This window comes from Chlorocebus sabaeus, chromosome 23 (assembly GCF_047675955.1).
Source record: "Chlorocebus sabaeus isolate Y175 chromosome 23, mChlSab1.0.hap1, whole genome shotgun sequence".
In the NCBI taxonomy this organism is placed as follows: domain Eukaryota; kingdom Metazoa; phylum Chordata; class Mammalia; order Primates; family Cercopithecidae; genus Chlorocebus; species Chlorocebus sabaeus.
In genome coordinates this window covers 81,103,464-81,127,903 of record NC_132926.1, presented here as the reverse complement: position 1 = coordinate 81,127,903, position 24,440 = coordinate 81,103,464, and the positions used below count along the sequence as shown (strand labels likewise).

The 24,440-nt window shown below is 37.4% G+C and overlaps 1 protein-coding gene across 1 annotated transcript in view; it reads right to left on the bottom strand.

The window, feature by feature from the left end:
- The window catches only part of ST8SIA4 (ST8 alpha-N-acetyl-neuraminide alpha-2,8-sialyltransferase 4), a 102,584-nt gene extending 80,667 nt beyond the window's left edge, over positions 1-21,917 (bottom strand). The window contains exons 1-3 of the mRNA XM_008014047.3: positions 21,417-21,917; positions 14,175-14,306; positions 4,356-4,613 (exon numbers count right to left, since the gene is read on the bottom strand). Coding sequence (XP_008012238.1) covers positions 4,356-4,613; positions 14,175-14,306; positions 21,417-21,529 — 503 coding nt within the window. The 5' untranslated portion in view covers positions 21,530-21,917. The remainder of the gene's footprint in view (positions 1-4,355; positions 4,614-14,174; positions 14,307-21,416) is intronic.
- Between the last annotated feature and the right edge of the window lie 2,523 nt (positions 21,918-24,440).

The following is a 24,440-nucleotide window of genomic DNA, read 5'->3' as shown; positions in this document are numbered from 1 at the left end:
AGCATGAATGCAAACTAATACAGTAAATTAGTACCAGTAGAGTGAGGTGTTTCTGAAAAAAATACCCCAAAATGTGAAAGCTACTTTGCAACTGTGTAACAGGCAGAGGTTGGAACAGTCTGGAGGGCTCAGAACAAGACAGGAAAATGTAGGAAAGTTTGAAACTTCCTAGAGACTTGTGGAATGGCATTGACCAAAAGCCTGATACCAATATGGATAATAAGGTCCAGGCTGAGGTGGTCTCAGATGGAGATGAGGAACTTGTTGGGAACTGGAGCAAAGGTGACTCTTTTTACGTTTTAGCAAAAAGACTGGTGGCATTTTGCCCCTGCCCTAGAGATTCGTGGAACTTTGAACTTGAGAGAAATGATTTAGGGTATCTGGCAGAAGAAATTTCTAAGCAGTAAAGCATTCAAGAGGTGACTTGGGTGGTGTTAAAGGCACTCAGTTTTATAAGGGAAACTGAATAAAATAAAAGTTTGGAAAATTTGCAGCCTGACAATGTGATGGAAAAGAAAAACCCATTTTCTGGGGAGAAATTCAAGCTGGCTGCAGAGTTTTTCATAAGTAATGAGGAGCCGAATGTTAATCCCTAAGACAATGGGGAAAATGTCTCCAAGGCATGTCAGAGGTCTTCACAGCAGCCCCTCCCGTCACAGACCTGGAGACCTAGGAGAAAATGGTATCATGGGCTGGGCCCAGGATCCCTGTATGCAGCCTAAGGACTTGGTGCACTGCATCCCAGCTGCTCCAGTCATGGCTGAAAGGGGCCAATGTAGAGCTCAGGCTGTGGCTTCAGAGGGTGTAAGCCCCAAGCCTTTGCAGCTCCCGTTTGATGTTGAGCCTGTGAGTGCACAGAACTCAAGAATTCGGGTTTGGGAACCTGGGCCTAGATTTCTGAAAATGTATGGAAATGCCTAGATGCCTAGGCAGAAGTTTGCTGCAGGGGCGGGGTGCTCATAGATAACCTCTGCAAGGGCAGTGTGAAAGGGAAATGTGAGGTTGGAGCACCCCACTACACAATCCCTACTGGGGCACTGCCTAGCAGAGCTGTGAGAAGAGGGCCACCATCCTTCAGACCCCAGAATTGTAGATCCACAGACAGCTTGCACCCTTTGCCTGGAAAAACTGCACTCAATGCTAGCACGTGAAAGAAACTAGATGGGAGGGTATATCCTGCAAAGTCACAGGGACTGAGCTGCCCAAGACCATGGGAAACCCTCTCTTGCATCAGCGTGACCTAGACGTGAGACCTGGCATCAAAGGAGATCATTTTGGAGCTTTAAAATTTGACTGCCCCACTGGATTTTGGACTGGCATGGGCCTGTAACCTTTTTGCTTTGGCCAATTTCTCCCATTTAGAATGGCTGTATTTACCCAATAACTGTGCTCCCATCGTATCTAGGAACTAGCTTGCTTTTGATTTTACAGGCTCATAGGCATAAGGGACTTGCCTTGTCTCAGATGGAACTTTGGACTGTGGACTTTTGGGTTAATTCTGAAATCAGTCAAGACTTTGAGGGACTGTTGGGAAGGCATGACTGGTTTTGAAATGTGAGGACATGAGATTTGGAGGGGCTGGGGTGGAATTATATGGTTTGGCTGTGTCCCCACCTAAATCTCGTCTCAAATTGTACTCCCATAATCCCCATGTATTGTAGGAGAGACTGGTGGGAGATAATTTGAATAATGGGGACAGTTTTCCCCATACTGTTCTCATGGTAGTGAACAAGTCTTACGAGATCTGATGGTTTTATCAGGGGTTTCTGCTTTTGCATCTCCCTCATTTTCTCTTGCTGATGCCATGTAAGAAGTGCCTTTTACCTCCCACCATGATTCTGAAGCCTCCCAGCCATGTGGAACTGTAAGTCCAATTCAACCTCTTTTTCTTCCCAGTCTCAGGTATGCCCTTATAAACAGCATGAAAACGGACCACTTAAGGAAGTGCTAACGATATTCTGCTAGAAAAGTAGACCTGTTGATTGATAATAGAAGACAAGAAACTAAGAACAGACATTCAAATTCATCTGATAGTTAGTAATAAGGTAGATAAAGAATCTAGGAGCCACAGAATATGGGGTAAAAACAGTTAAACCAGTTTACTGAACATCACTGGAGTTGAGTTACTATAGGAATGATCAAAGAATATTCCAAATTGAAGTTGGAGTGCATTAATATACGGCAGATTATAGGGTTTTAAATCTAAAAAGTAGGCATGAAATTACGTGCCTAAAACATAAAAGGAAGAGAAAGTATATGTACAATATCAAGTTCTAGGCATTTTGCTGAGGTAGCACCGGAGTAGCTTAGTAGTGATCTAAATGCCCAGTAGTCCGTAGTAGAATTGTGAAAGCAATACTATCAAGTGGCCAGTTGTTGCTTGGCCAGTGAAAGAGAAAATAGTCTTCAATTTTAGAATAAGAGGGGTGGACAGAAAGATTTTTTGAGATCAGAATTTTATTCACAGGTTGACCACATCCCAGAAATCTGGAAACCTATAGGCTTGCCATAGCCAATTACAGGGAAGTGAGATATAGGGCAGGCTGTATAACTTCTAGAAATTGAAGGCAGGAAAAGTGAAAATGAAAGGTGGTAGTATAAAGCAAGGTTGGTCACCAGCCACTCTTAAGACAGAGAAAGAGTGTAGGAACCTACTTATTGGACACACAATTCCACATGAGATAAGAACTCAGTAGTTTAGGAATTGGAATAATGCAAAATCCCAGTCAATAGAAGCTGGAGTAACAAAGCCAGATCAGGAAGCAATAAGGAAATGACGTAAACTTTGGGGACTACTGGCATCAGGCCATTACGTTACCCACATGTAAAAGCAGTATTCATTTCGGAGTCACAGCTGGGGCTAAATCTAACAACTTGGCCCCCAGTGTCAAAGTTTAGAGGGATGCAGAAATAAGAAGTCATTTAGACTCTATTTTCCTTCAGTATTATCACCTTTCAAAATTCCCTATTGTGATTGCTGAAATCCTTACATTGCAATAATTTTTATTATGCCTTGACATCGTTACTTCTTTATTTTACCTGCCTTATGATTTAGACACATCAGAAATTCTAGAGGCCTTACATTTTTTCACAGCTATACTTTGCATAGACTTCAACATTTGAAGCTCCTGATTTCCACTTCCATTGCCATTCCCTCATCAAATTTATACAATTGTCTTTGTTTATATCTACTTGTTCACAAGGTTTCTCTCATAGTCTAATTAGTGTAAGAGTTCAAGTTTTAAGAGGCTAAATTGATTTCACATTAATCTCTGACCCTGCACCCAAGAGAGAAAAGGGAAGATAATAAGAAAAAAATGTTTGCAGTTTTATTTGCTGTTATGCATTTTCTTCACTTGATAATGCTTGGGTGTAATTTTTCATGACTTTTTTTTTTTAAAGTAGTTGCCTATTTATGATTTAATACATACATAATTAGTTATCTTTCCTTTTAAGACTTTATTTCAAAAATATTCAAAAAATATTCAAAAATAATGTATTCCAGCATATCTTCAAGAGACTGGTTTTTTCAACATGTCAACTCAGCATACTTTTCTTCCATCTTTAAATTGTACTATTTCATATTTCAATAACCATGTTTCATTCATTTAGCTAATTTTTCTAAGGAACTAAAACAATAAAAAAAACTGTACAGATATAAAAATTGACCATTAAAAACTGCTTACATTTATGGTGTGATTATAATTCCATTTCTACTGTTGAGTTTTTTCAGTTAATAGATTAATCAAACACACAATTCATCAAATGTATTTTAACCATTAATGAAAAACAAACATGCATGCTTAATTATGTAAGAAAACCATAAAACTCAAATATACTAACATACACAAATATCACATATAAAGAGAAATTAAAGAAATATGGCTCAGGATATCAAATATAAACTTGTTAAACTATGTTCTTACTATCTCTTAGATAATTATTAATAAAAAGTAACATTAACATAAATCTATTACATCATTCCATAGTAATATTGATAATCTTTATACACCAAATACAATCACACAAAACTATAGAATATGAAGAAGAGATACTAAGAAAAAAGTTTGTGTGGAATATTAAATTTAATAAAATTGCCATTTGCCTCCCCCCTCATCAAAAAAAGCTGTGTGAATCTTGTTGCTGTGACGAGATCACTTTTTCTTTCAACTATGCAATAATTATAGTATTCTCTTCCAGGGTAAATGTAATTTAAATGTTACACAGAAAAGGATATCATAGACAAATATTTGTTTGAGCTTTTAGTAGTACTTTAAAATTTTCTAACAGTTTTCCATCCCCAAGTAAAATGTCTTTGAAAAACTTACAATCTCAAAAAACAGAAGAAAACTCACCTTATTACAAAATTGTGACTGTCAATCTCCTTTCCACATTCACTGTCTAGCAAAATGCCAGAATTTCCAACAACAGCACAGGTCTTAAACCTGCGATTCTTCATTGGTGAAACTTCAGGTAGGAGGCTGTGCAGATCATGAGAAATATTTAGTGTCCGGCGCCTATCAAGCACATAGTGTATGACATCACCAGGCTTAAAACTGCTCTTGACCACTGAGACATCTCGTTCTGCATCTAAGAAACGAAGTATGTTCTTCCTGTGTTTGAAATACAAGCAAAGTTTTTATATTACCATCAGCATATCCAAGAACTGGTGGTGTCATTTAAAAAGTAACATAAGAAAAAATACAAATTGGCAAACTATTAATCTTAGATTACCAAATCGGCAAGCTATGAATCTTAGGTGGTGATTAAACCAATGAATTAAGTCGATTCTATAAGAAATAAAATTTAAAAAATAATTTGCACAGATTCTTCATGACTGTGTACATAGATATAGTATATACATCTATTTGTGGAGTTATAAAAAGTACTCCAATTATCAAAATATATAGAAAAATTGGTATATTAAGTAGAACACAGTTGCCATGACTTGACTTTGAATAGTTATTCTGCTAGCTTCAGCCTATTTTGATAGTCATAAATGTTGTTTAATATCATCTAGTTAAGGTGGAGAGAAATAATTTGAGATTGTTTTTTATTGTATCACAGTTAATGCTATTAAAAGGAATGAACTCAAACTTATATACATTTATACATATGATATGTATATTATAATTATCTAAAGAAGAATTGAAACTATAGCAATAAATATATATGCAACTTTTTCTCTAAGATCAAGAGTCCAGGAAGTAAGATGGATACTTCAAAGACAAAATGAATAGATAGAACATTGGACTGTGTGTGGCAGAGGTAGCTAATTGTTCCTTAGTTTCCTTTCTTCTCTTTTTCCTTCTAATATTTGAACCTTCTAAGTTTTACCTGGTCACATGGATGCTCAGCAAGTCTCAAAACCCAAGTAGAGCTCAGCTGGGTCATGCAAGTTAGTTTTCTTAATTAAATAGGATATGAGTGGATCATGTGAGTTTATGTGAGAAATAAAGAAATTTCCTACTTGTTTGGCCACTAAATTTTAAAGTTACTTTTTTGGTCGATACTTAGCCAACCCATACCTAATATATAAATTGATAACAGATTGAGAGCTACATAAACATAAATATATGCATATGCTTAGGTAGATGATGGAAAATGATTTTTTATATATATACACACATATATATACATACTATATATGTATAATTATTATACTATACATATATATGGCTGGCTGGAGAACTGATGATCCTTGGCATGATATAGAAAAGCACCTGATACAAATGCTGTCTGCAATAATTGGGAAGTTGTGCCATACATCTAATAAATATGTTGTTCTTGGATAATGGTTTAAAATGTGTCTGTATGTTGGTTTATGTTAGTTTCTCCTTTTAGCAAGGCACTGAAAGAGGCGAAGTCAGGCATAAAATAGCCAACTAACTTGCAGGCTGAGATAAAAGAGAATACGTATCTAGCAGTGCCTGTAATCTGAACTGTATGAGAGTCTATTGATTGGGACCTTTTAAATGTTTCTGTAACCCCAATCAGCAAGAGATACCACTATAAATTGGAGCCATCCCGGCAGCAAAAGGGATATTGCCTTCCCATATAAGTCCATAGATTCAAATGACTTAAGGGTAGCTGCCATTAAATTGAGAGGAGGGAAGGATAGGTCAGAGTACTTAGAGGAGAGTTCGAAGGCTTAAGAACAGTGAGCAGAAGAAATCACTGGATGAGGTTATTTATACCTGGAACTAACGAGAAGGGAAGAGTCCGGGACCCTAGTAGGTTTTAAGGAAAAAAAAAATGTGTATATATATATATACACACACACACACGTGTATATATATGTATATATGTGTATATATACATATTCATTATATATATATATATATATATATATATGGCTTTAACATCTCAGCTCTAGAGAAACATGAATCAACAAAATCTAATGCTTAATATGCATGCTTTACCAGTACAAGTTTTCCTACTATGTGGTCAAGTTATTACCTGATATTCAAAGCAGGGGGCTGTGTTTAGCTCAAATTATGAACCTGGTCTACAAAAGTCTGGAATTGTTTGATTCCAGGGGTATCCAACATAATAGGGGATATACAACATAATAACAGCAAGAAACAATTTAAGAAAACTCTACACCTAGGTTAGAAATTGGATATTATTTACTAAAATGCTGTTAGTGCAAGCTTATATTTTCAAAGTAATAACAATAATGACATTATTTTAACATTTAAGATATGATGGACACATTTTTTCCTCTAGTGCTCTTACTTTTTAAGTTCATCACAATTGGTAAATTTTATTACTGAGAGCAGAATATAACCTCATCCCTTGACTCCATCAAAAGAGTAATTCTCTAACTCAGAAGGCATAAGCATGATTAGCAAAGAAGGGAGGAAAGTAACTCATATCTTTTCTTTTGTTGTCTTTATTTTTATTTGCTCTAAATAGGTTCCAGTTTAATATTTGTTCTAATTAGAAAACCAAGTGATTGAAAAACTCTGCTCTGATTTTATAAACAAGAAATATGTCCATCAGCTAGTTGAAAAAATAATTTTATGATTTTTTTTCCCAAATATTCTGAATATCAGGTTAAAAGCAGTAGAATTTGTACAGGAAAGCCTATATAATACTCTACAAATGAAATCACAAAATTTGATAGAAATACCACTGACACACCATAACAGTTTATCTTAACAAAGTCCAGGTTATATAAGAAGATAATTATATTTTAAATAAGAAACCCTAGGGCTTATGCATTATAGAAACTGCAAAAGTGTTTATGTCAAGCACTTAATGATTTTTCACAAAAGTTAACAACTAGAACCAAAAGTGTCAATATGCAGAGACTTTTGTATATATTTATTGAGTACCACTTATTTGTCTGGTGAATAATTAATATCTGACACCTGTACTTCAACAGAAATTTCTCATTTCCTGTGTAAATGACAAGGCTGGCTCTAAAATAGGGACTACACGGATGTGGTTAAATCATCAAGCTAGATGGTGTTATCGTTTTTCTTTGAATATAATTTAAATGGGTTGCTGTAGAGCTATTTGAAGATGTACACTCCCAAGAAGTGGCATGTTTGCAAGCTTACAGTGAGTAGATTAGTGGTCCTGGTTTGGATTTCCAAGACTCTGTAGCTTGGAAGTCCAAACGGGAAAATCTATCTTATTTGGTCAAAAAAGTTAACACTTACGTGCTAGTCAACTAACATCAAAAGGGACTTTCCAATAGCAGCACCTTTGCTGTGTTACAGACAAGTTAGTTGCAAAAATAATGTAAAACATGTCTTTTAAGTTCCTGAGTATAGCCAGGCGCGGTGGCTCACGCCTGTAATCCCAGCACTTTGGGAGGCTGAGGCGGGCAGATCACGAGGTCAGGAGATGGAGACCATCCTGGCTAACACAGTGAAACCCCGTCTGTACTAAAAATACAAAAAAATTAGCCGGGCGTAGTGGTGGGTGCCTGTAGTCCCAGCTACTCTGGAGGCTGAGGCAGGAGAATGGCGTTAACCCGAGAGGCGGAGCTTGCAGTGAGCCGAGATCGCGCCACTGCACTCCAGCCTGGGCGGCAGAGTGAGACTCTGTCTCAAAAAAAAAAAAAAAAAAAAAAGGTTCCTGAGTATAATTAAATCTCTTTACTTTATTTACTCTTAGGAAAAAATGATTTAAAAGGGGAACTATAAGAGTTAAGCAAAGTTTTGAAAGACATCATATTGTCTAACTCTTAGAAGAAACTAATGCTTAATAAGATAAATAATTACTAAATGCAGATTTTAATTACGTGTTTTTCCAATGTTGTTATAGGCTCGCCAGTATTTTTTTCAATTGAAGCAGTAAAAATAGTAAAAGTGATTTCAAAACAAAAATGACTACCAACTCACATAGACTAATCAAAATATAAAAACACAAAAAGTTTAGGCAAAACTCAGAATTCGCTATTTTACAAAGTAAAAAGTAAAAGAGGTAAACTTTAGTGACTCTGGGTTTTTTTGTTTTTGTTTTTGTTTTTGTTTTATTTTTTTTTTCTTATTCCCGAACCAAACTTTTAGTTTCTGTTTTAGGTCTTCTACATATGGGAAGTTATCTGAGTTAAGATTCCTTTTCTAGGCTCCAAGAAAGACTGAAAGTAATTACTATGAGTGAATAATATTATGACTTAAGTGCTTAATAATTTCTGGAAACGGTAAGAAAAGGTTAGCTTTTTATCTCCTAGTGAAAACAGTTTTTAGACTGTAGATGTAATGCAGAATTAAAAGCTTTGTGAATTTGCTAAGTCTAGTTGTTGTTCAGATTATAAATATGAAAAAAAAATGCATTCAAATATAATTAGCTAAATGTCACTGGAAGCACAGAAAACTCCTGTATTTACACTGAACTGAAACAACACCATGTCACCAAGGAGAACACATATGCTTTTGCTAAGAAGACAATTGATAGAAATTTTTGTTTAACTGCAGGTCAAACAAAATTATTTGAGAAATGAGAGAGGTAGAAAGAAAACTGGCTTTAATATCTATGCTCTATCTAGAGAAACATGAATCAACAAAAGCTAATGCTTAATATGCATGCTTTACCAGTACAAGTTTTCCTGGTAAAGTTATTACCCGATATTCAAAGCAGGGGGTTGTGTTTTCTGTGCATGACTCAAAAGAACAGACAAACCAAAAAAAGACCCTTCACAGGTCTTTAACTGTCATTTTGTGATCATAATGCAACTTTTGAAGCTTCATAAGATAAGCAAACACCTAAATTGAGTAACTATTTTGACGTTAAAGATAACTGAAGGAATCTGAAAATGTGTTTCATTTTCAGTGAAACTAAGTATCTTAGTCATAGAAATTATTTATTGTTAGGCAATATCAGCCTTAAACTGAGAGGTTGGTTTGGACTGTTGAACTGACAACAAGTAGAGTTCTACACGGAAACTTTTAACTGAATTTTCAACTGGAACTTCCCTTTTAACATCACCTATCACTTGAAATAGCAAGTGCAGAATCCCAGAAAATGAATTTACTAAACATTGTTTAGTAACAAGTTTTCACTTGTGAAAAGTTAAATATAGCTAAGCTATCACCAAGTGCCACTCTTCTCTGTAAGTTTCTTGGCAATAATAAGCACACAGTTGCAACTATAATTTAATCTAAATGACATTGTTAACTATATCAGAAAATGCTGTGTGACAAATCTTATAGGTGGAATGTATCACAAGTTGAGAAGCAAATTAGGCTATGATACATATATTAAGAATCAGTTTTTGCAAACTTTAGACACTGACTACAAGAAAAATCACTGTAAATTAAGTTAGTACTGACACAGTTCACTAAAAGAAAATAAAAAGTAAAATTAAAAAATGCCAAGTGTTTCATTATGCCTACAAAAAAACAGAGAGAACACACATTTTGTTTATTTGTTTATTTCAAAAGATTATTTTTGCAAGGAAACTTGCCTTAAAGCACTGAAAAAATAAAACCTTTAACTGTATATTGTTTAGGATTTCTAAGTCCTAGCAGTTATGGGAAAGCCATCTTAGTACCCTCAAAAAAAAAAAAAAAAAAAAAAAAAAAAAAAAAAATCCTAAACACAACAAATGAAAAGGCAAAATTGTCCCACAATACTTGATGAAGAGCATTTTTAGTTTAATTTACACCCTAGACTGCCGTTTGATATTTGGCCCAGCATTTGGTAATGTTGAATGAAAAATATCTTGTGTTATTTTAGAGCAAAGAGAATCATTTATTCCATAATGATAAATTTTAATAATATACATTTGGGTACTAAAATATATTATTAACAAAAAAAATATTTATAAGGTCCTGGTTCCTCAGTCAGGAGGTCTGGGCTTGAATCTTGACACTGCCACTAATAAGCTTTGTGACCCGAGATTAACTCTACTGGTAACTTATTGATCAAAGCCAGTGGAAGATGGTATACACATTGTATGTATACCTTTTTGTAAAGTACATCTATATATGCAAAAGGAAATTTTTCTTGTCAGTTAAGCATCTATAAATTTGCAATTATGTTTAGTTAACCTGCAAGTTTTATGTATTTCAGATCATTGATATATCATGACACTAAGAGCTGAAATATTGTTTCCTAATTTTGATGTGATAAAGCTGTCCTGATGTGTACATTTGTACGTTTCTATACATCCATAATTCATGTTTGCACTGTTTGAGGTTTCTAGTCAACATATAAAAAACAACAACAAAAAAAGAAAATAAATAATCCAAATATGGAAAAAAAGTCAAGTTGCAAGTGTTGGACCTGACTGTATAATCTCTCAGTACGATGTTCACAGATTTATTCACAACATCTAATGGATCTTAAATATGTCATTTCTTAGCTTGTAGTAATAAAGAACAAACTTTTATCAATAATATCAAGCCTTAAAACTAAGATAATTATTTTGAGTGCAAAGTTAGCTGTAGAATGCATAAACTCCATATATATTGAATCCTCAAAGTACAGTGAAGTAACACATGGAACCATCTCTCATAGACAACTCCATAGAAGTACAGTTGTTTGATGAATACATATGAACCAATTCTTGGTGTGCTTATGAAAATAATATAAGGCATATGGGAATGAAGGGGCTAGTAATAGGGATGAAAATCATATCTACAAATGTAAAAAAATATATATCAGGAACTATTTTCACATTTTAATATGTGGACAAAATTAGGAATATAATAAAAGTATTACAAGTTTAATAAGATTTTTAAATTTGAAAGATTTATAATCATAGTTGAATCATGTAAGATAAAAATTGGTTGGAAATAATGTCTTTATGTTCTCACTCATAAGTGGGAGTTGAACAATGAGAACACATGGACACAGGGAGGGGACCATCACACACCTGGGCCTGTCGTAAGGCGATGGACAAGGGGAGGGAGAGCATTGGGACAAATACTTTATGCATGCAGGGTTTAAAGCGTAGATGATGGGTTGATAGGTGCAGCAAACCACCATGGCACATATATACCTATGTAACAAACCTGCATGTTCTGCACACATCCTGGAACTTAAAGTAAAATAGAAAATAAATTAAAATAAACAAAAATTTAAAAGTAGAATTTTGAAAACATTTTTAAAATTTACCCACAGCCAATCACTGACCCAAAGTGATATGGAAATTCTTAAATGCCAGAAAGGTGAGGAAGAAATAAAATAATAATAATAATAATAATAATAGTAATAAATGGTCCATAATTAGTTTTCAATATGTCTTTTAAAAATATTTGCAAAAGCTAAGCCAACAGTCAGATACTTTCATATTCTAAATTTTTTATTGCAGGTGTCAAACTGATTAATACTCACTAGTCATTTCTGCTATAGCCAATTCTAATTTTTATGAACTCTTTGTACATTGTACAATAATGGTTTTTCAAATTATCCTTTCCTTTCAAGAAAGTGACAACCTTGTATGTATTATTCAACATTTGTTCATTGTTTTATTGTTTATTTCTTTAATCTGTTAAGGAGAAGCACACAAATATAGTACTAACATTTCATTCATATTATCAGCTATTATAATTGAAAATAGATCACCCTCAAATACCTGAATGCAATGCTCATTGGTTTGTAAAGTTGTAATATGAATCTTCTGGGTCAACTTAGGTTTATTACCCTTCACTTGAATATGTTATTAATAGCAAAATGTATAAAGCCTCATGCATATTTATAGTATTTGATTTTTATATAGCTATTAGGAAAGGCATTACCAGATATAATAATTGAACTAGTGCCAATTACTTATTTAATTTACTTAATAGATTTTTTGTTATCTGACACATTATTTAGCATGGCTAGATATGCTAGTTAAACTATTACAATATTTTATTTTATTTTCTTCCATCAGATTTCTTTACCAGATCTCTGTAGCCTTATTTGGCCCCTTTCTTGCTAACCCATCCAATTTGAAAGTTATTTTTCTGCTTACAGATCAAATTTTTGCTATTTAATCACCTCTCTCTCTCTTTTTCCAATGTACCTTCAAGAAACATGAACCTTCACACCATTCTAAACCAAAGTATATCTGTGTTTGTAACCACACATCGTCTCACATCTTGTGGCTTTTTCCTCATAATTATCTCATCTCTCACAGGGTTTCTAAATTCAAATATGAGGATGGGGATATGAGACAGAGAAGAATGCACTTGACAGGTATCATGAAAGATGTGAGCTCCAAGTATGAAAATGTCAAACTTGAGAGACCATGGCTAGGGTCAGCTTTAACCAGCTAAATGTTAGGAAGAGTACAGATTCAGAGTTTTCAAATCTTTCAATTTCTCAAGAGTTTATGGAAATCTGTACTTTTATTAAAAAACCTCCTGGCTTTTAATATTGGCTTTAAGGTTTCTTTTTTCTTTATCCAGTGGAAATAAATTTTGCTTGCTGGCCATATTTTACCCAGAAGTCATTGATTTATGAGCTCTATCATCAGATTCTACTTATCTATTCATTCTTGTAGGAGGCACATGAATATAGAAAGCTCCCACCAAACTAAAAGCAAACAAATATACACCACTTGACATTGCCATGATTTGATTCCTGTTTCCCTTTCCAGTCAATTTCAAACCTTTAAACCAAAGTAGTAATACTATTCCTACATCTCCCTGATGCCCGTATTTTTAAAATTTCCAGACATTCGTTCAAGTAAATTTCAACATGCTGTAATTATCTTTGCTCCAAAACATTGTGTGAAATTTCTGTGCATACTCTAAAGATGAGTGTAATAGACTAGTAGACTCTTCCTTCAAGTTTCTTATAATCTACACTAAAGGTGGGTATAATCCAAGAAATGAGTAGGTAGAAACCCACAAAAATTAATCAGCCCCTTATATCTTAGTCACTAAGCTACACCTATAAAATCTGTGTTAATGCGAACTATTCATTGACTTTGAGATTATTTTATTATATAACAAATGTGTTCTTTCACACTTTTAGTGAGTTCTTGTTTACTGAAATGCTTTAATTCAAATGTACCAACCAATATAGTAATGCAATGTAACTATAGAGAAAAAAACAATCTTCCTGTTTCCTCCATAATTGAGAAGGTGTGACCCTACCTTTCTTATTAGTAACAGGTTTATATCAGAAGAAAATTACATACTGGATAAATGTAGGCATGGAGTATGATTTCAAGAGTGGGTTTCAGCTAAAATGACTAGTCTTACAAAGAAGTCAGTAATCTAGAAATCTTATTTTCTGATTTTTATCCAATTTTTAAAACATGAGCCCACACAGAAGTACTCATTCACAGGATAAGACTAATTTATTTATAATCGTCAGCACAAGAGGAGTGTAATAGGCTCAATTTTCAACTAGTTGAGAAAACCCAAAAGCAGAATGAAGACTCAATAGGGAAGTTAAAGATAATTCTTAATATATGTGTCCATCCTGAGTAATTGAGTGAAGTATGTTAAATGTTAGTACTCTGATGAATATTGTATTCCACTCGTATAAAGACACTATATTCAAAACTCACATATTCATCCTTAAATCTCTGACTATGTAATGATTTCAGTTTTATGATTTCATATTCTTCAGTGAACAACATTAAATAGAGCTGGTTCATTATTTTATTTAAGTATTCATACTTAAACCATAAATCAGGTGTTTAATATAAGTTTGCTAAGTCCAACATATTTGAGGACATGATGTGAAATTTATTATGCCTTAGTAAAGAAACTCACCTTATCTCTAGGACCAAAGAGAAATTGATTTTCCAACCTTCTACATTGTGCTGGAAGATTGAAGAGCCAGCCTTTCGAATGATTTTATCAGAGCTATTGACAAGTGACCGACTCAAAGACAATTCACCATCTCTGAAACAAAACAAAATTGCCAGCTTTGTGAAAGTAAGAAACATTTTGTCTATATAGCACAGTACACAATTTGAATTAATACTGGTGATGAATTTTAGATACCTTTTCCCCTACAAGTTAGAAGGAAATATGCAAGCATGATGAAAGGTGTTATGAGGATTAAGTGAATATGACTCTCAGAACAAGAATCTACAGGTAATATTTTTGAAATTAAACAATTTCTGAATAAAAAATGATATATATGGTACTTGAAGAAAAATAATCACCAAATATAAAGACAGAATTACATAATTCAGCAATCTCTCCTCTGGGCATATACCCAAAGGAATTGAAATCAGTATGTCAAAGAGATGCTTGCAGTCCCAAGTTCATTGCAGCATTCTTCACAATAGCCAAGATGTAGAAATAATATATGTGTCCATTAACAGAGGAATAGACAAAGAAAATGTGGTTATATATACCAATGGAGTACTAGTCAGCCCTTAAAAAGAAAAAAATCCTGCCATTTCTGCCAACATGAATGAACCTAGAGGACATTATGGGAAGTGAATAAGTCTAAAACAGAGAGACAAATACCTTTTAATATCACTTACATGTTGATTCTAAAACAGTGGAACTTATGGAAGTAGAGAACAGAATATAGGGAAGAAGGAGTGGGGAATGGGGAGAAATTGGTCAACAGGTACAAAATTTCACAGTTAGACAGGAGGAATAAGTTCTGTTGCATAACACAGTGACTATAGTTAATAATATTGTATTGTATATTTTTATGTAGCTGCAGGAGATTTTAAATGTTCACACCACAAATAAATGACATGCTTTTGAGGTGATGGGTATGCTAATTAGCCTGATCTTATCACTACACAGTGTATACTTGTATAGAAACTTCACATTTGTATCCCATAAACATATACAATTATTATTTGGCAATTAAAATATGATAAAACAAATAAGCTCTGTTTCCTACTAGTCACTCACTAGCTCTGTTTAGACAACAGAGACAGAATGTTTTGTCAGTGCTCCTCCATCTGTATAATTGTGATTCCTAAGACTGTAATTTCATTTTTACAGAAGGTATATATGCATAATAGAAGGGGCTTCTGTTTTGAAGCAAGAATAACTTGGACTATCAGGTGATCTGGGCATCTTTGTGACTCTATGACTTGCTTGAGTTCCTGGACTCTACTCTCTTTCTAAGCCATAGTGGTCTTACCTTACCTTGAAAATTACAGTAACTTTATCTAATATACAATGGCTTTGTGAGGATCAAGCAAGGCTCTGCATGCAAAAGTAATTTTTCAAAAATTGCATCGATTTCAAAACATCTCAACAATGAGTCACTTCCCTGACAGTTGGTGGAGAGACAGAGATTATAATAGACAGAAAACTCATTCAGTAGCCATTGTTACTGGCATTTTCTCTTACATTAAAAAAAAAAAAAAAAAAAAAAAGACTACCTCTCTGCAACCAATAGTGTCAAGCTAGTATATCATGGGGCATGATACTAGCTGAGATGGTGGTGGGAGTGATGATGCTGGCAGATACCTATAATAGTATGCATGCCATTAGAACATTTATAACTGAATACATTCATTATTCAATGGACCATTTTCTTGTACTTTATAAATGTAAACCCAGACTCAGAAAATCTAAAAACTACTTCTTATGGGATACCAATAGTAACCATAGCCCTTTGAATATTTGTATTTATTTCTTTACATCACCTTTTACTTCTTAGAATGTCAAAATATAGTTAAAAAGTAACATGACTATTTGCTCCATAACAAAGTCTAAATCTGTGGGTTTTTTTTTTTTTTTTTTTTTTTTCACAATCCTCTCCTAGTATCAATGGAAACATTGCCTGTGTAACAGTTATTGGATGAGTTCTGTAATTGAAGCCTTATAGTTTGGTATTTTGGTTTGCATTCCTTTTTAAACATGTAGTTTAAATTTGAAGCAGTTCAAAGCATCATAGGCTGCTACTCCCTGTGAAATTCAGAATTCTATAAAAATTAATATCTTAAACTATCCTACTGATGAAAATGATACATTTGCATGCCTGTGCATGGCAAATAATTATTGCTTTACAGGGGGCATTTAGGATGCCAGGAAACACGGGATGTGCTTTACTGACCATTGGCCTAGAAGTCAATTTTTATATTATATTTCTAATGATAATAACTTCTTATGAATAAAAATGTGACTATACACAGAAGCTAACATTCACACTTTGGGAGATATGACTACATGGTTTCAGGTGCAAACTATCACTATTTCTGGGGATAAGAAATATTTCTAATCATCACCTTATTAATTGATGTATCAATGTCATCTTTTTCTAACCACAGATTGATATCATTATAATAATTATTTTCACCACCAATAAATTTTCATAGGAGAAATAAAAATATACATGGACTTGCACTCTTTAAGATGTGTGGAAAATCAGGGTATGGTGGGCAGTGCCTACTCAGGAGGCTGAGGTGAGGGGATTACTTGATCCTAGGAGTAAGAGACAAGTCTGAGTAACATCACAAGTCCCTGTCTCTAAAAACTAAGTAATTAATTAAATAGATAATCTATAGATGATTGCTTCATTGACATGTAAACACAGATACATTTTTACATGGCAGAATGTTTGCTATGATGTTTTCAGTTGTTCCAAACCTTTTCAGAATATCCAAGATTTAAAAAGTTTAAATCAGTGTTCTATGAATAAAATGCTACCGTCTTACTCTGCTGTTTGAATTTCTTTCATTGAGCTGGTGATAAGCCAAATTTCAGACTTTTATCACTGGAAAGAATTTTGAATGAAAATATCTACAACTAGTCACACTTCTTATACTCAGTGTGGGAGAAGGCCACTTAGTACAATCTGAAGCTCTAGGGTAAATTTCTCTGTATAAAGTTAAATGGGTCCCATGGGATGTTTCACTCATGACCCTGGTAGCATTCTGTCTCAGAAAAGGCTCTTCCTTCCCATGAATGCGAAGCTCGAAGGATGTTGCCACCCCTCGACTTATTTCTCATTCCAGATCAGACATGACTTTTGAACAGCTGCACTGAAAACATTTATTGCATAGGATCATCTACAAGAAGATTCAATACGTATTTTTACAAGGAAAAGAGCAAAACACATCAAAGAAATCACTCTGCACAAATCAATATAATACAAAGGATCCCTGCTTATATGGAGCAAAGAAAAATTCACTAAGATAATCATCCATGTGATACCAGTGGCAGGAATTAATCACTTTTTAGGCAACCTAGTATCTACAAATATTTCCAGGCTTCACCACAAGTTACTCTAATAGATTTGCAATACGTAAGACATATGATTAATTTCACTTCATGGCATTAGGTCTCAAAAGCCCCGTATTCCACACCACTGAAACTCTTCATGACTTGGCTTTTGAATGTATTTGTTCCCTTTGGACTAGGTTAAACTTCCTCTTTAATATAAAAATTTTAAGAAAAGAATTTGCATGCAACTAAGCCTGAACACACACAGCAGGCCATTTTGTATTTTTATTACCTAAGTGTCAAACAACTAAAAATAAAGATGATAAGTTCTACCTTAATTTATTGCTTATGAGTTTTATTAGAATTGTGAAATGTGAAATGTGAAGTAAAGTGCAAATTCTAGATTTCACGAGGTTGTGTTTCAACCTAGAACAAACTGGAACTAACTTTGCTGTCAATGGTAATACTCTAAGTAAAAATACTTATTTCCACTTTCAATTTTATCATAGGTTTCAGAACTAATATTGTTGATTACTTAGTAACACAACCTAAAGTACATACTCAAATTATAAGGGAGATTTCTGGATAATAAGAAAAGTTAGTTAGTCTCATTTGTAGTCAACCAGAAAAATAGTGTGTAGCAAGTGTGTAGCAAGATTTAAGGACTAACAAAACAAATATTTATGTGACATTAAAGTCTATGTTACACTTTCAAATATATTATCTCATTAAATGAGGATGCTTACATATTTTACCTGTGGGAGCCTTACATTAACACATTTCCAGCCATATCCAAAAGAGCACAAAGAGCTAGTTAAGTCATAAGCCAACTGTGAGGTCTATTAAGAAAGAAAAGTTACTCAAGAACACACCACTTAATGCCTTCACTGCTCTTTGACTTAAACTTTATTAACTAATAGGCTTTCGTGGAAGGAAACATGAATTTTAGATGTTCAATAATCATTACTTGACCTATGCTGGAACAATTCCTTATATATATATTTTAAAAACAAAACAAAAGAAAACAAAACATGCCACAGGTATTCCTTTGGAGATATGAGAGTGTGGATGGTTGGTGAGAAGGTTGTGCTGGTTCTCTATTTTTCCATCTGCGTGGAATGATGGGACTATAGTAACTATAGATGGGACCTTCAGTTGCGGGGGAAGGGTCGAAAGGATAAAGGAACTGCCTGTGTATGGCAAAAATGGTAGCAGAAAAGCTAAATATGAATCTGGGGTGGTGACGCAAGATTCAAGGACTAAGGAAGGCCATTCTTTGAAACTGCTGCCAAGCCACAAGGCTCGCAGTGCCCCCCAAAGGCCAGAGACTGCCTTGGTTACCTCACTTGAATACTGGACTGGGATCTGGAGTCGAACCTCCATTCCAGTTTACTCAAAACTGGCCTCTCCACGTGGCTTGGGTAGAAAGAGAGTCAATGAGATGATTAGATCGCTTCATGAGTCAACTCCTCTACCAGAAGTGCTATTTGGGAGTTGAAACGAAATAACGAGCTCGAGTCACAAGCTTTTCCACTGAACCTTTCATCCTGGAGAAAAAGGAAACAGTGCTCAGGGAGCCTAGATGTCCTCGCATTGTTCCTGGAGCTCCAACTCCATCCACAGTCTCGGTCTCTCAGGAAGAGCCAAAGCAGCCAGGACGCTACAGGGTACGGATGTAAGCGCGATGTTCGCGGTCAGCCCTCTGCCTCGCCCCACCAGACTGCCATTGCGGGTTTTAATTAAGGAGGAGGAGCCACTTGCGAACTGAGCGTTGAAAGTGACTTTGGTGTGTGTGTGTGGGGGGGGGGGGGGGGGGGGGGGGCGGGGAGGGAGGAAAGGGGCCTGAGTCCTGCAATAAAGACTTGCCCCTGTCTTCTCACTCATTCTTTCCCCCTCGCCGCCAGCGCTCTGGGAGCAGGGGGATAGCCCCGGTGCGCGCCTCTCTTCCTGTTTGGTTAACTCAAGCGCCTGCCCCAACGCCTTCTCAGCCAAGCTGGGAGGAAACTGCCTCAGCTTGAAAAGGATGCGGGCAAAAGCCCAGCCCGGCTAGCTCAACTGCCGCGCCCGTGCCCGCCTCCTCTGCCTAACGCCTAGGGCTGCTTTCATCAGTCGGCGACGTCCAGGAAAGGCCACAGGAGAAATGACACCCGTGCAATGTGGAGTGTCCCGGCTCCACTTCCCCCGCAGGGATTCGAGGCGCGCTCCTTTTCCTGGCCACGGTTTAGGGAGGCTTGGAGACGGACACCTCGGCAGTATCTGGCGACCCTCTCCTCACTCGCCCCGCCCACTTCTGCTCTCCAGGGTCCGAGCCAAGGGCCCGAACCCTCGGAGCCCTAGTGAGCCTTAGCCGCTTTGTCTGAGATCAGGCTTATCTTCTTAGCCCACCGCCCAGGAGGGAACAAAGAGCCTCGACCCTCACGCTCTGTCTCTGCCTCTCATCGGAGCCCCACGCGCCCATTCATCACCTTTCTAAAGACCCCTTTGTCTGCCTGTCAAGCACAGGTCTGCAAGGGATGCCCACGCCCCTGCCCAAAGTCCTGCTTTTCTAACAATTGAGCCAGATTGGATATTCAAGCCACCCAGTCTTGTGTAAACGACCTCATACCGGTCTCTTTTACCCCCTCAGAATAGACCATGTTTAGATTCGTTGATGCATAACGACCATTCCAGTCCATTCCTTGCTAGCTTTTTCATTCTCCCAGTCCTCATTGACTGTGCTACTGTTATCCCGGTTTTCTACAGAATAGCAAGTCCTTCTGTAAGGATAAACCTGCATCTTGCTCACTTAAATAAATGCTTATTACCTAGGGAGCAGGAATATTAAGAAATGGAGTGCAGGAAGTTTAAGAGCATGTGTGTGTGTTAGCAGTCCCATCACACACACACACACAAACACACACACACACGCGCGCAAGGACTGTTTTGTTTTAATCAGTGTCAGATAAAAATATAAACTGGGCAGGCATCTCTGCTGGTGTGTAGTTTCTGATAGAGGACGCCTCCAAACCGGAACAGGGAGGACTTCCGAAACAGGACTTTGAATAGAGTTGACAATCAGGTCCACATCCTCAGAAAAAGGCTTCCAGGCTATGTCAGCAACACAAAGTTGCACCACCTCCTGGGTAAACTTCAAAGACACAGAGGCCAGCGGGTGGAAGGAAGTGTGATATTTAGAGAACTTAATGGGGCGGAGGAGAGTCTGAACTCATCTAGAGAAACTAAAAAAAAAAATAGCAGAAATATCGTCTCTGTGAAGCTACAGTACCCAGTTTCTTTCTAAAACTGTAACCATGACGCCCATGCGTTTTACCCATAGAAGAACAAATAAGGAAGTATCCTTAGTGGTACTGGAGTTTCTAACTCAAATTATACTACATTAATCTATCCAACGTCAAAAAGAAAAAAAAAAAAATAGAGAAACAGAGTATACCTATTTCCTGCTTTCTAAGCTTTAGCTTCAGCCCTTCAAGAAACCATCAATCTCCAGTATCTCCTTAGGTGATAGGACAGATAAAACAGGCAACCGTTTGGTGAATAAAGACATCTCTCTCTGTCCACAGATTAAAAGGACAAGGGCACACGTTCTTTGTTGACACTTCTGCAGTGACTTCTCCTTTGGCGTGAGAGCACCCAGGGCCAACACAACTGTCACCACAACCGCACAGAGCAAGTTGAACTCATACTGGGAACAGCTTAGAGAACCACGCACATCTCAACAACAGCCTTTGTTGTTTAATTCATGACACTAACCACACGCAAGCTCAAACACACACACATGCTATCCTAACCACCACTCTACCCTCTATATTCACATTTCATTTATGGCTTGACTTTTTGTCACATCCTGAAATGAAGCTTTGCATTTACCCGATTAGTTGCGTCTCCTGGTGCTCCTCAGTTCTTGCTATTTCTTTTGTCTTATAAAAGATCAGGAGCAGACTTATTGTGCAGATCGTCCACCTCTTCCTAATGGAGCGCATCTTGGGTGCCCGGGAAAGTCCTGGTTGCCCCAGCTCCGGCACCTTCTCTTGATATAAAGACTCCGTTTTGGGGAGATAGTCGCGGGGCTGAAATCTGTAAAATGCGAGGAGAGCTTGGAGCCGGGATCCCAGGATCAGATCGCTGGGGTCTTCTGTGGCCCAGCTCCCTCTTGTCCTCGAGCGCTGCCCAGCGACCTCTCGCCCCGTCCGCGCCAGCTCTGCCAGGGTCGCTCAGCGCCTCCTCCCTGGGGCTCAGGTTTCTTTTCAGATGAGACACCTTGTGCGTTGGAGGTGGCGGCAGCTTCTGCAGCTGGGTTCGGGGGCGTCACTGGCCCTTCCCTCTTGCTAGGAGATAAACGCTGCGCAAAGCCAATCACCAGGCTAAGGGGGCGGAGGCTGCTTGGAGAGTAACGTCCCCGGCGCTGCCTGCTCTGTGCCGGGAGAGGAAGCTCACAGTGCTACGCGCCTGCGAGCTCACGCACATACACATATACATACATACATACGCACACACATGTACACACAGAGCCACACACACTCTCCTGGGACATCAAAGCATCAGCTCTCTGGACCTGGGGGCTCCAAGATAGTCTATCCGCATCTAGGTGAGAGGGCACCTCGCCTGGGGACAGATTACAAAAGCGTCCCGCCCGAGGAATGCTTCGGGTAGAGCTAGGGGTGGATTGCAAGAGGAGTACCTTCTTTCAATCGCTTTTGCTAAACACACACCCTCACACGCAAAAACAAGCCCTCCGAGGTGGAGTGAAACGGGGTGCCGGGGTGGGGATGGAAGGAAGAAGACTTTTATTATTCCACCAACAGCTCAATCTGGAAAGACACGCATGAACCTGTTAGGCGATCAGCCCACTCTGCATGGGTGGTGGACGACGACCCTGGTTCAGCATGCTGAAGGAAACAAGTGATGATAGAGGTGTCATTAGGAACTTCATGGATATTTATGCTCCTCCCTTTAATTCTCATTTGGAAACTCCTCACGCAGAAGTCAAGGAAACTCCAGTCCCGCTTAAACTTCATTGCGAAGAAACAGGGTTCTGAAAAAAAAAGCAGCCACCAGATCTCTCTTTTAAACGCAAATACACCTACACACATTTGGATACCAAGAAACGAAGGAAAGAAAGAAGGAAAGGAAAGAAAAGGGAGGGGAGGAAGGAAGAACAAAGTCCTCTCCAAAAGTCTCAATTATATATACATATATATACAGCCTCTGATTGTCACCTCTCCTCCGTCCTACCATTTTTCATATTTGTACTGGGTGGCAGGGACAGTTTTCAAGAGTTCTGTGTTCGAGCTCTCACTCTGAGTACCTCTCCTCCATCCTTTGGTCCTTGCGCTCACTGGAGGAGATGCTTGCTACTCTGTTAGTACCACGCCTTGGTCCCGGTTTTTAATGTGGTCTGGTAGGTTGGGAGGCACCTCTAGCATGAGACAAGGTATTGGAACCAGGATTTCCCTCATCTATATGCGCCCATCCCCAGCTCCCTGGTCGCCAGAGTTTCTCTCCAGTTGAACTCCTCGTTCCTTCAGGTTAAACAGTAGCTTCAGCGGTCTTTCATGCTCAGAAATGATGAGGCCCAATTCCAATCTTCCCTCCTGCCGGAAGTAAGAAGGGGAATTCTGAGTTGCTTGTCGCCTGACAGCTTAAAATAGCAACGAAAACTGCCAGCATCTTTGCTTAGAAACCTGAAGTTCCCTCCAGTGTTTACCATACTTCCTCTAGAGTTTAGGAAGTTAAGAACTTGTGAGATCTTGAGTTTCATCCTCGCAGCACAGCGAACGGGGGTCGGGAATAAAAATGCTCCAAGGAGCAAGTAATTACGAACCTTTATTGACACTACAAGTGGCCCGCAGGGAGCATTTCGAGTTTATTGATGTCTAGGCAAATCCAGCCTGCATTAATGCATTTCCGTTGGACTGACTTCTGTTAGACTCACTTTTATTCTGGCAAAAACTGCCAGAATAAAACAGCTTCTTATTCAAGTTCAAAGAGTTCAGGGGCTGAGGGCAGGGGTCGGGTGGGATAGGGATGCGTGGTGAGGATGCTAATTTATCAAGGATAAACTTTGATTTGTAAACAGTAGACAACTATATTTTAGGTTATAGGTAAAACACCACTCTGTGTCAGGGATAGAGTAATAAGTATCATTTCATTAAACTAATTATTTCTTACGCAATTGTTATGGGGCAGGCAATGTGTGAGGGGATGGGAGCACAAAGATGAACAAAACGTAGCATCTAGTCAGACACAAATCCTACTCACTCAAAGGGGGACATCTTTTAAAATAATAATTTACAGTATGGCACCATGAATCAGAAACATCATTTGAAATATACATGGTATCTGAGTAAGCTCCTGGGTTGAAGCACGTGGAGTGCTTAAGCCTTTTGAAGCCCCGAAGATGAGTTTCCCGGCGAAGGGAACACACAGACCCGTTTTCAAAGCTGACAAGGGATTAAGCCAAGCAGAGGGAGGATAGAACATTGCAAGTGGAAAAAGAGTATGCGCAGCTCCAGAGAGGAATAAAACGCTGGTGCTTTGGGGCAACTTTGAAGTGGCTCAGTACTGTTAGAACGGAAAGTGGTAAGGGAGAGTGCTGGTCCAAAAGCTTCGGTGTGCTCGTAATATTCTATGGCTCCAGAGCGTGGAGCTGTATTCTCTAACCAGAAACCCACAGAAAATCTTCAAGAGGAAAGTGAGTTTAATTTATGTATTAAGCTTTAAATTACATTAGGGGAAACTACTTACTTAGCCCAAACAGAAAAAGAAAAGAAGGAAACTAAAGCAACCAAGAACTAGTTATAGGAACACATAAGACAAATGTAAATGCCCAGAAGAAGAAGAAGTGAGCTCTCCAACTGTATAATGCTGCTGTTTCTGAATTTTTTAAGCACA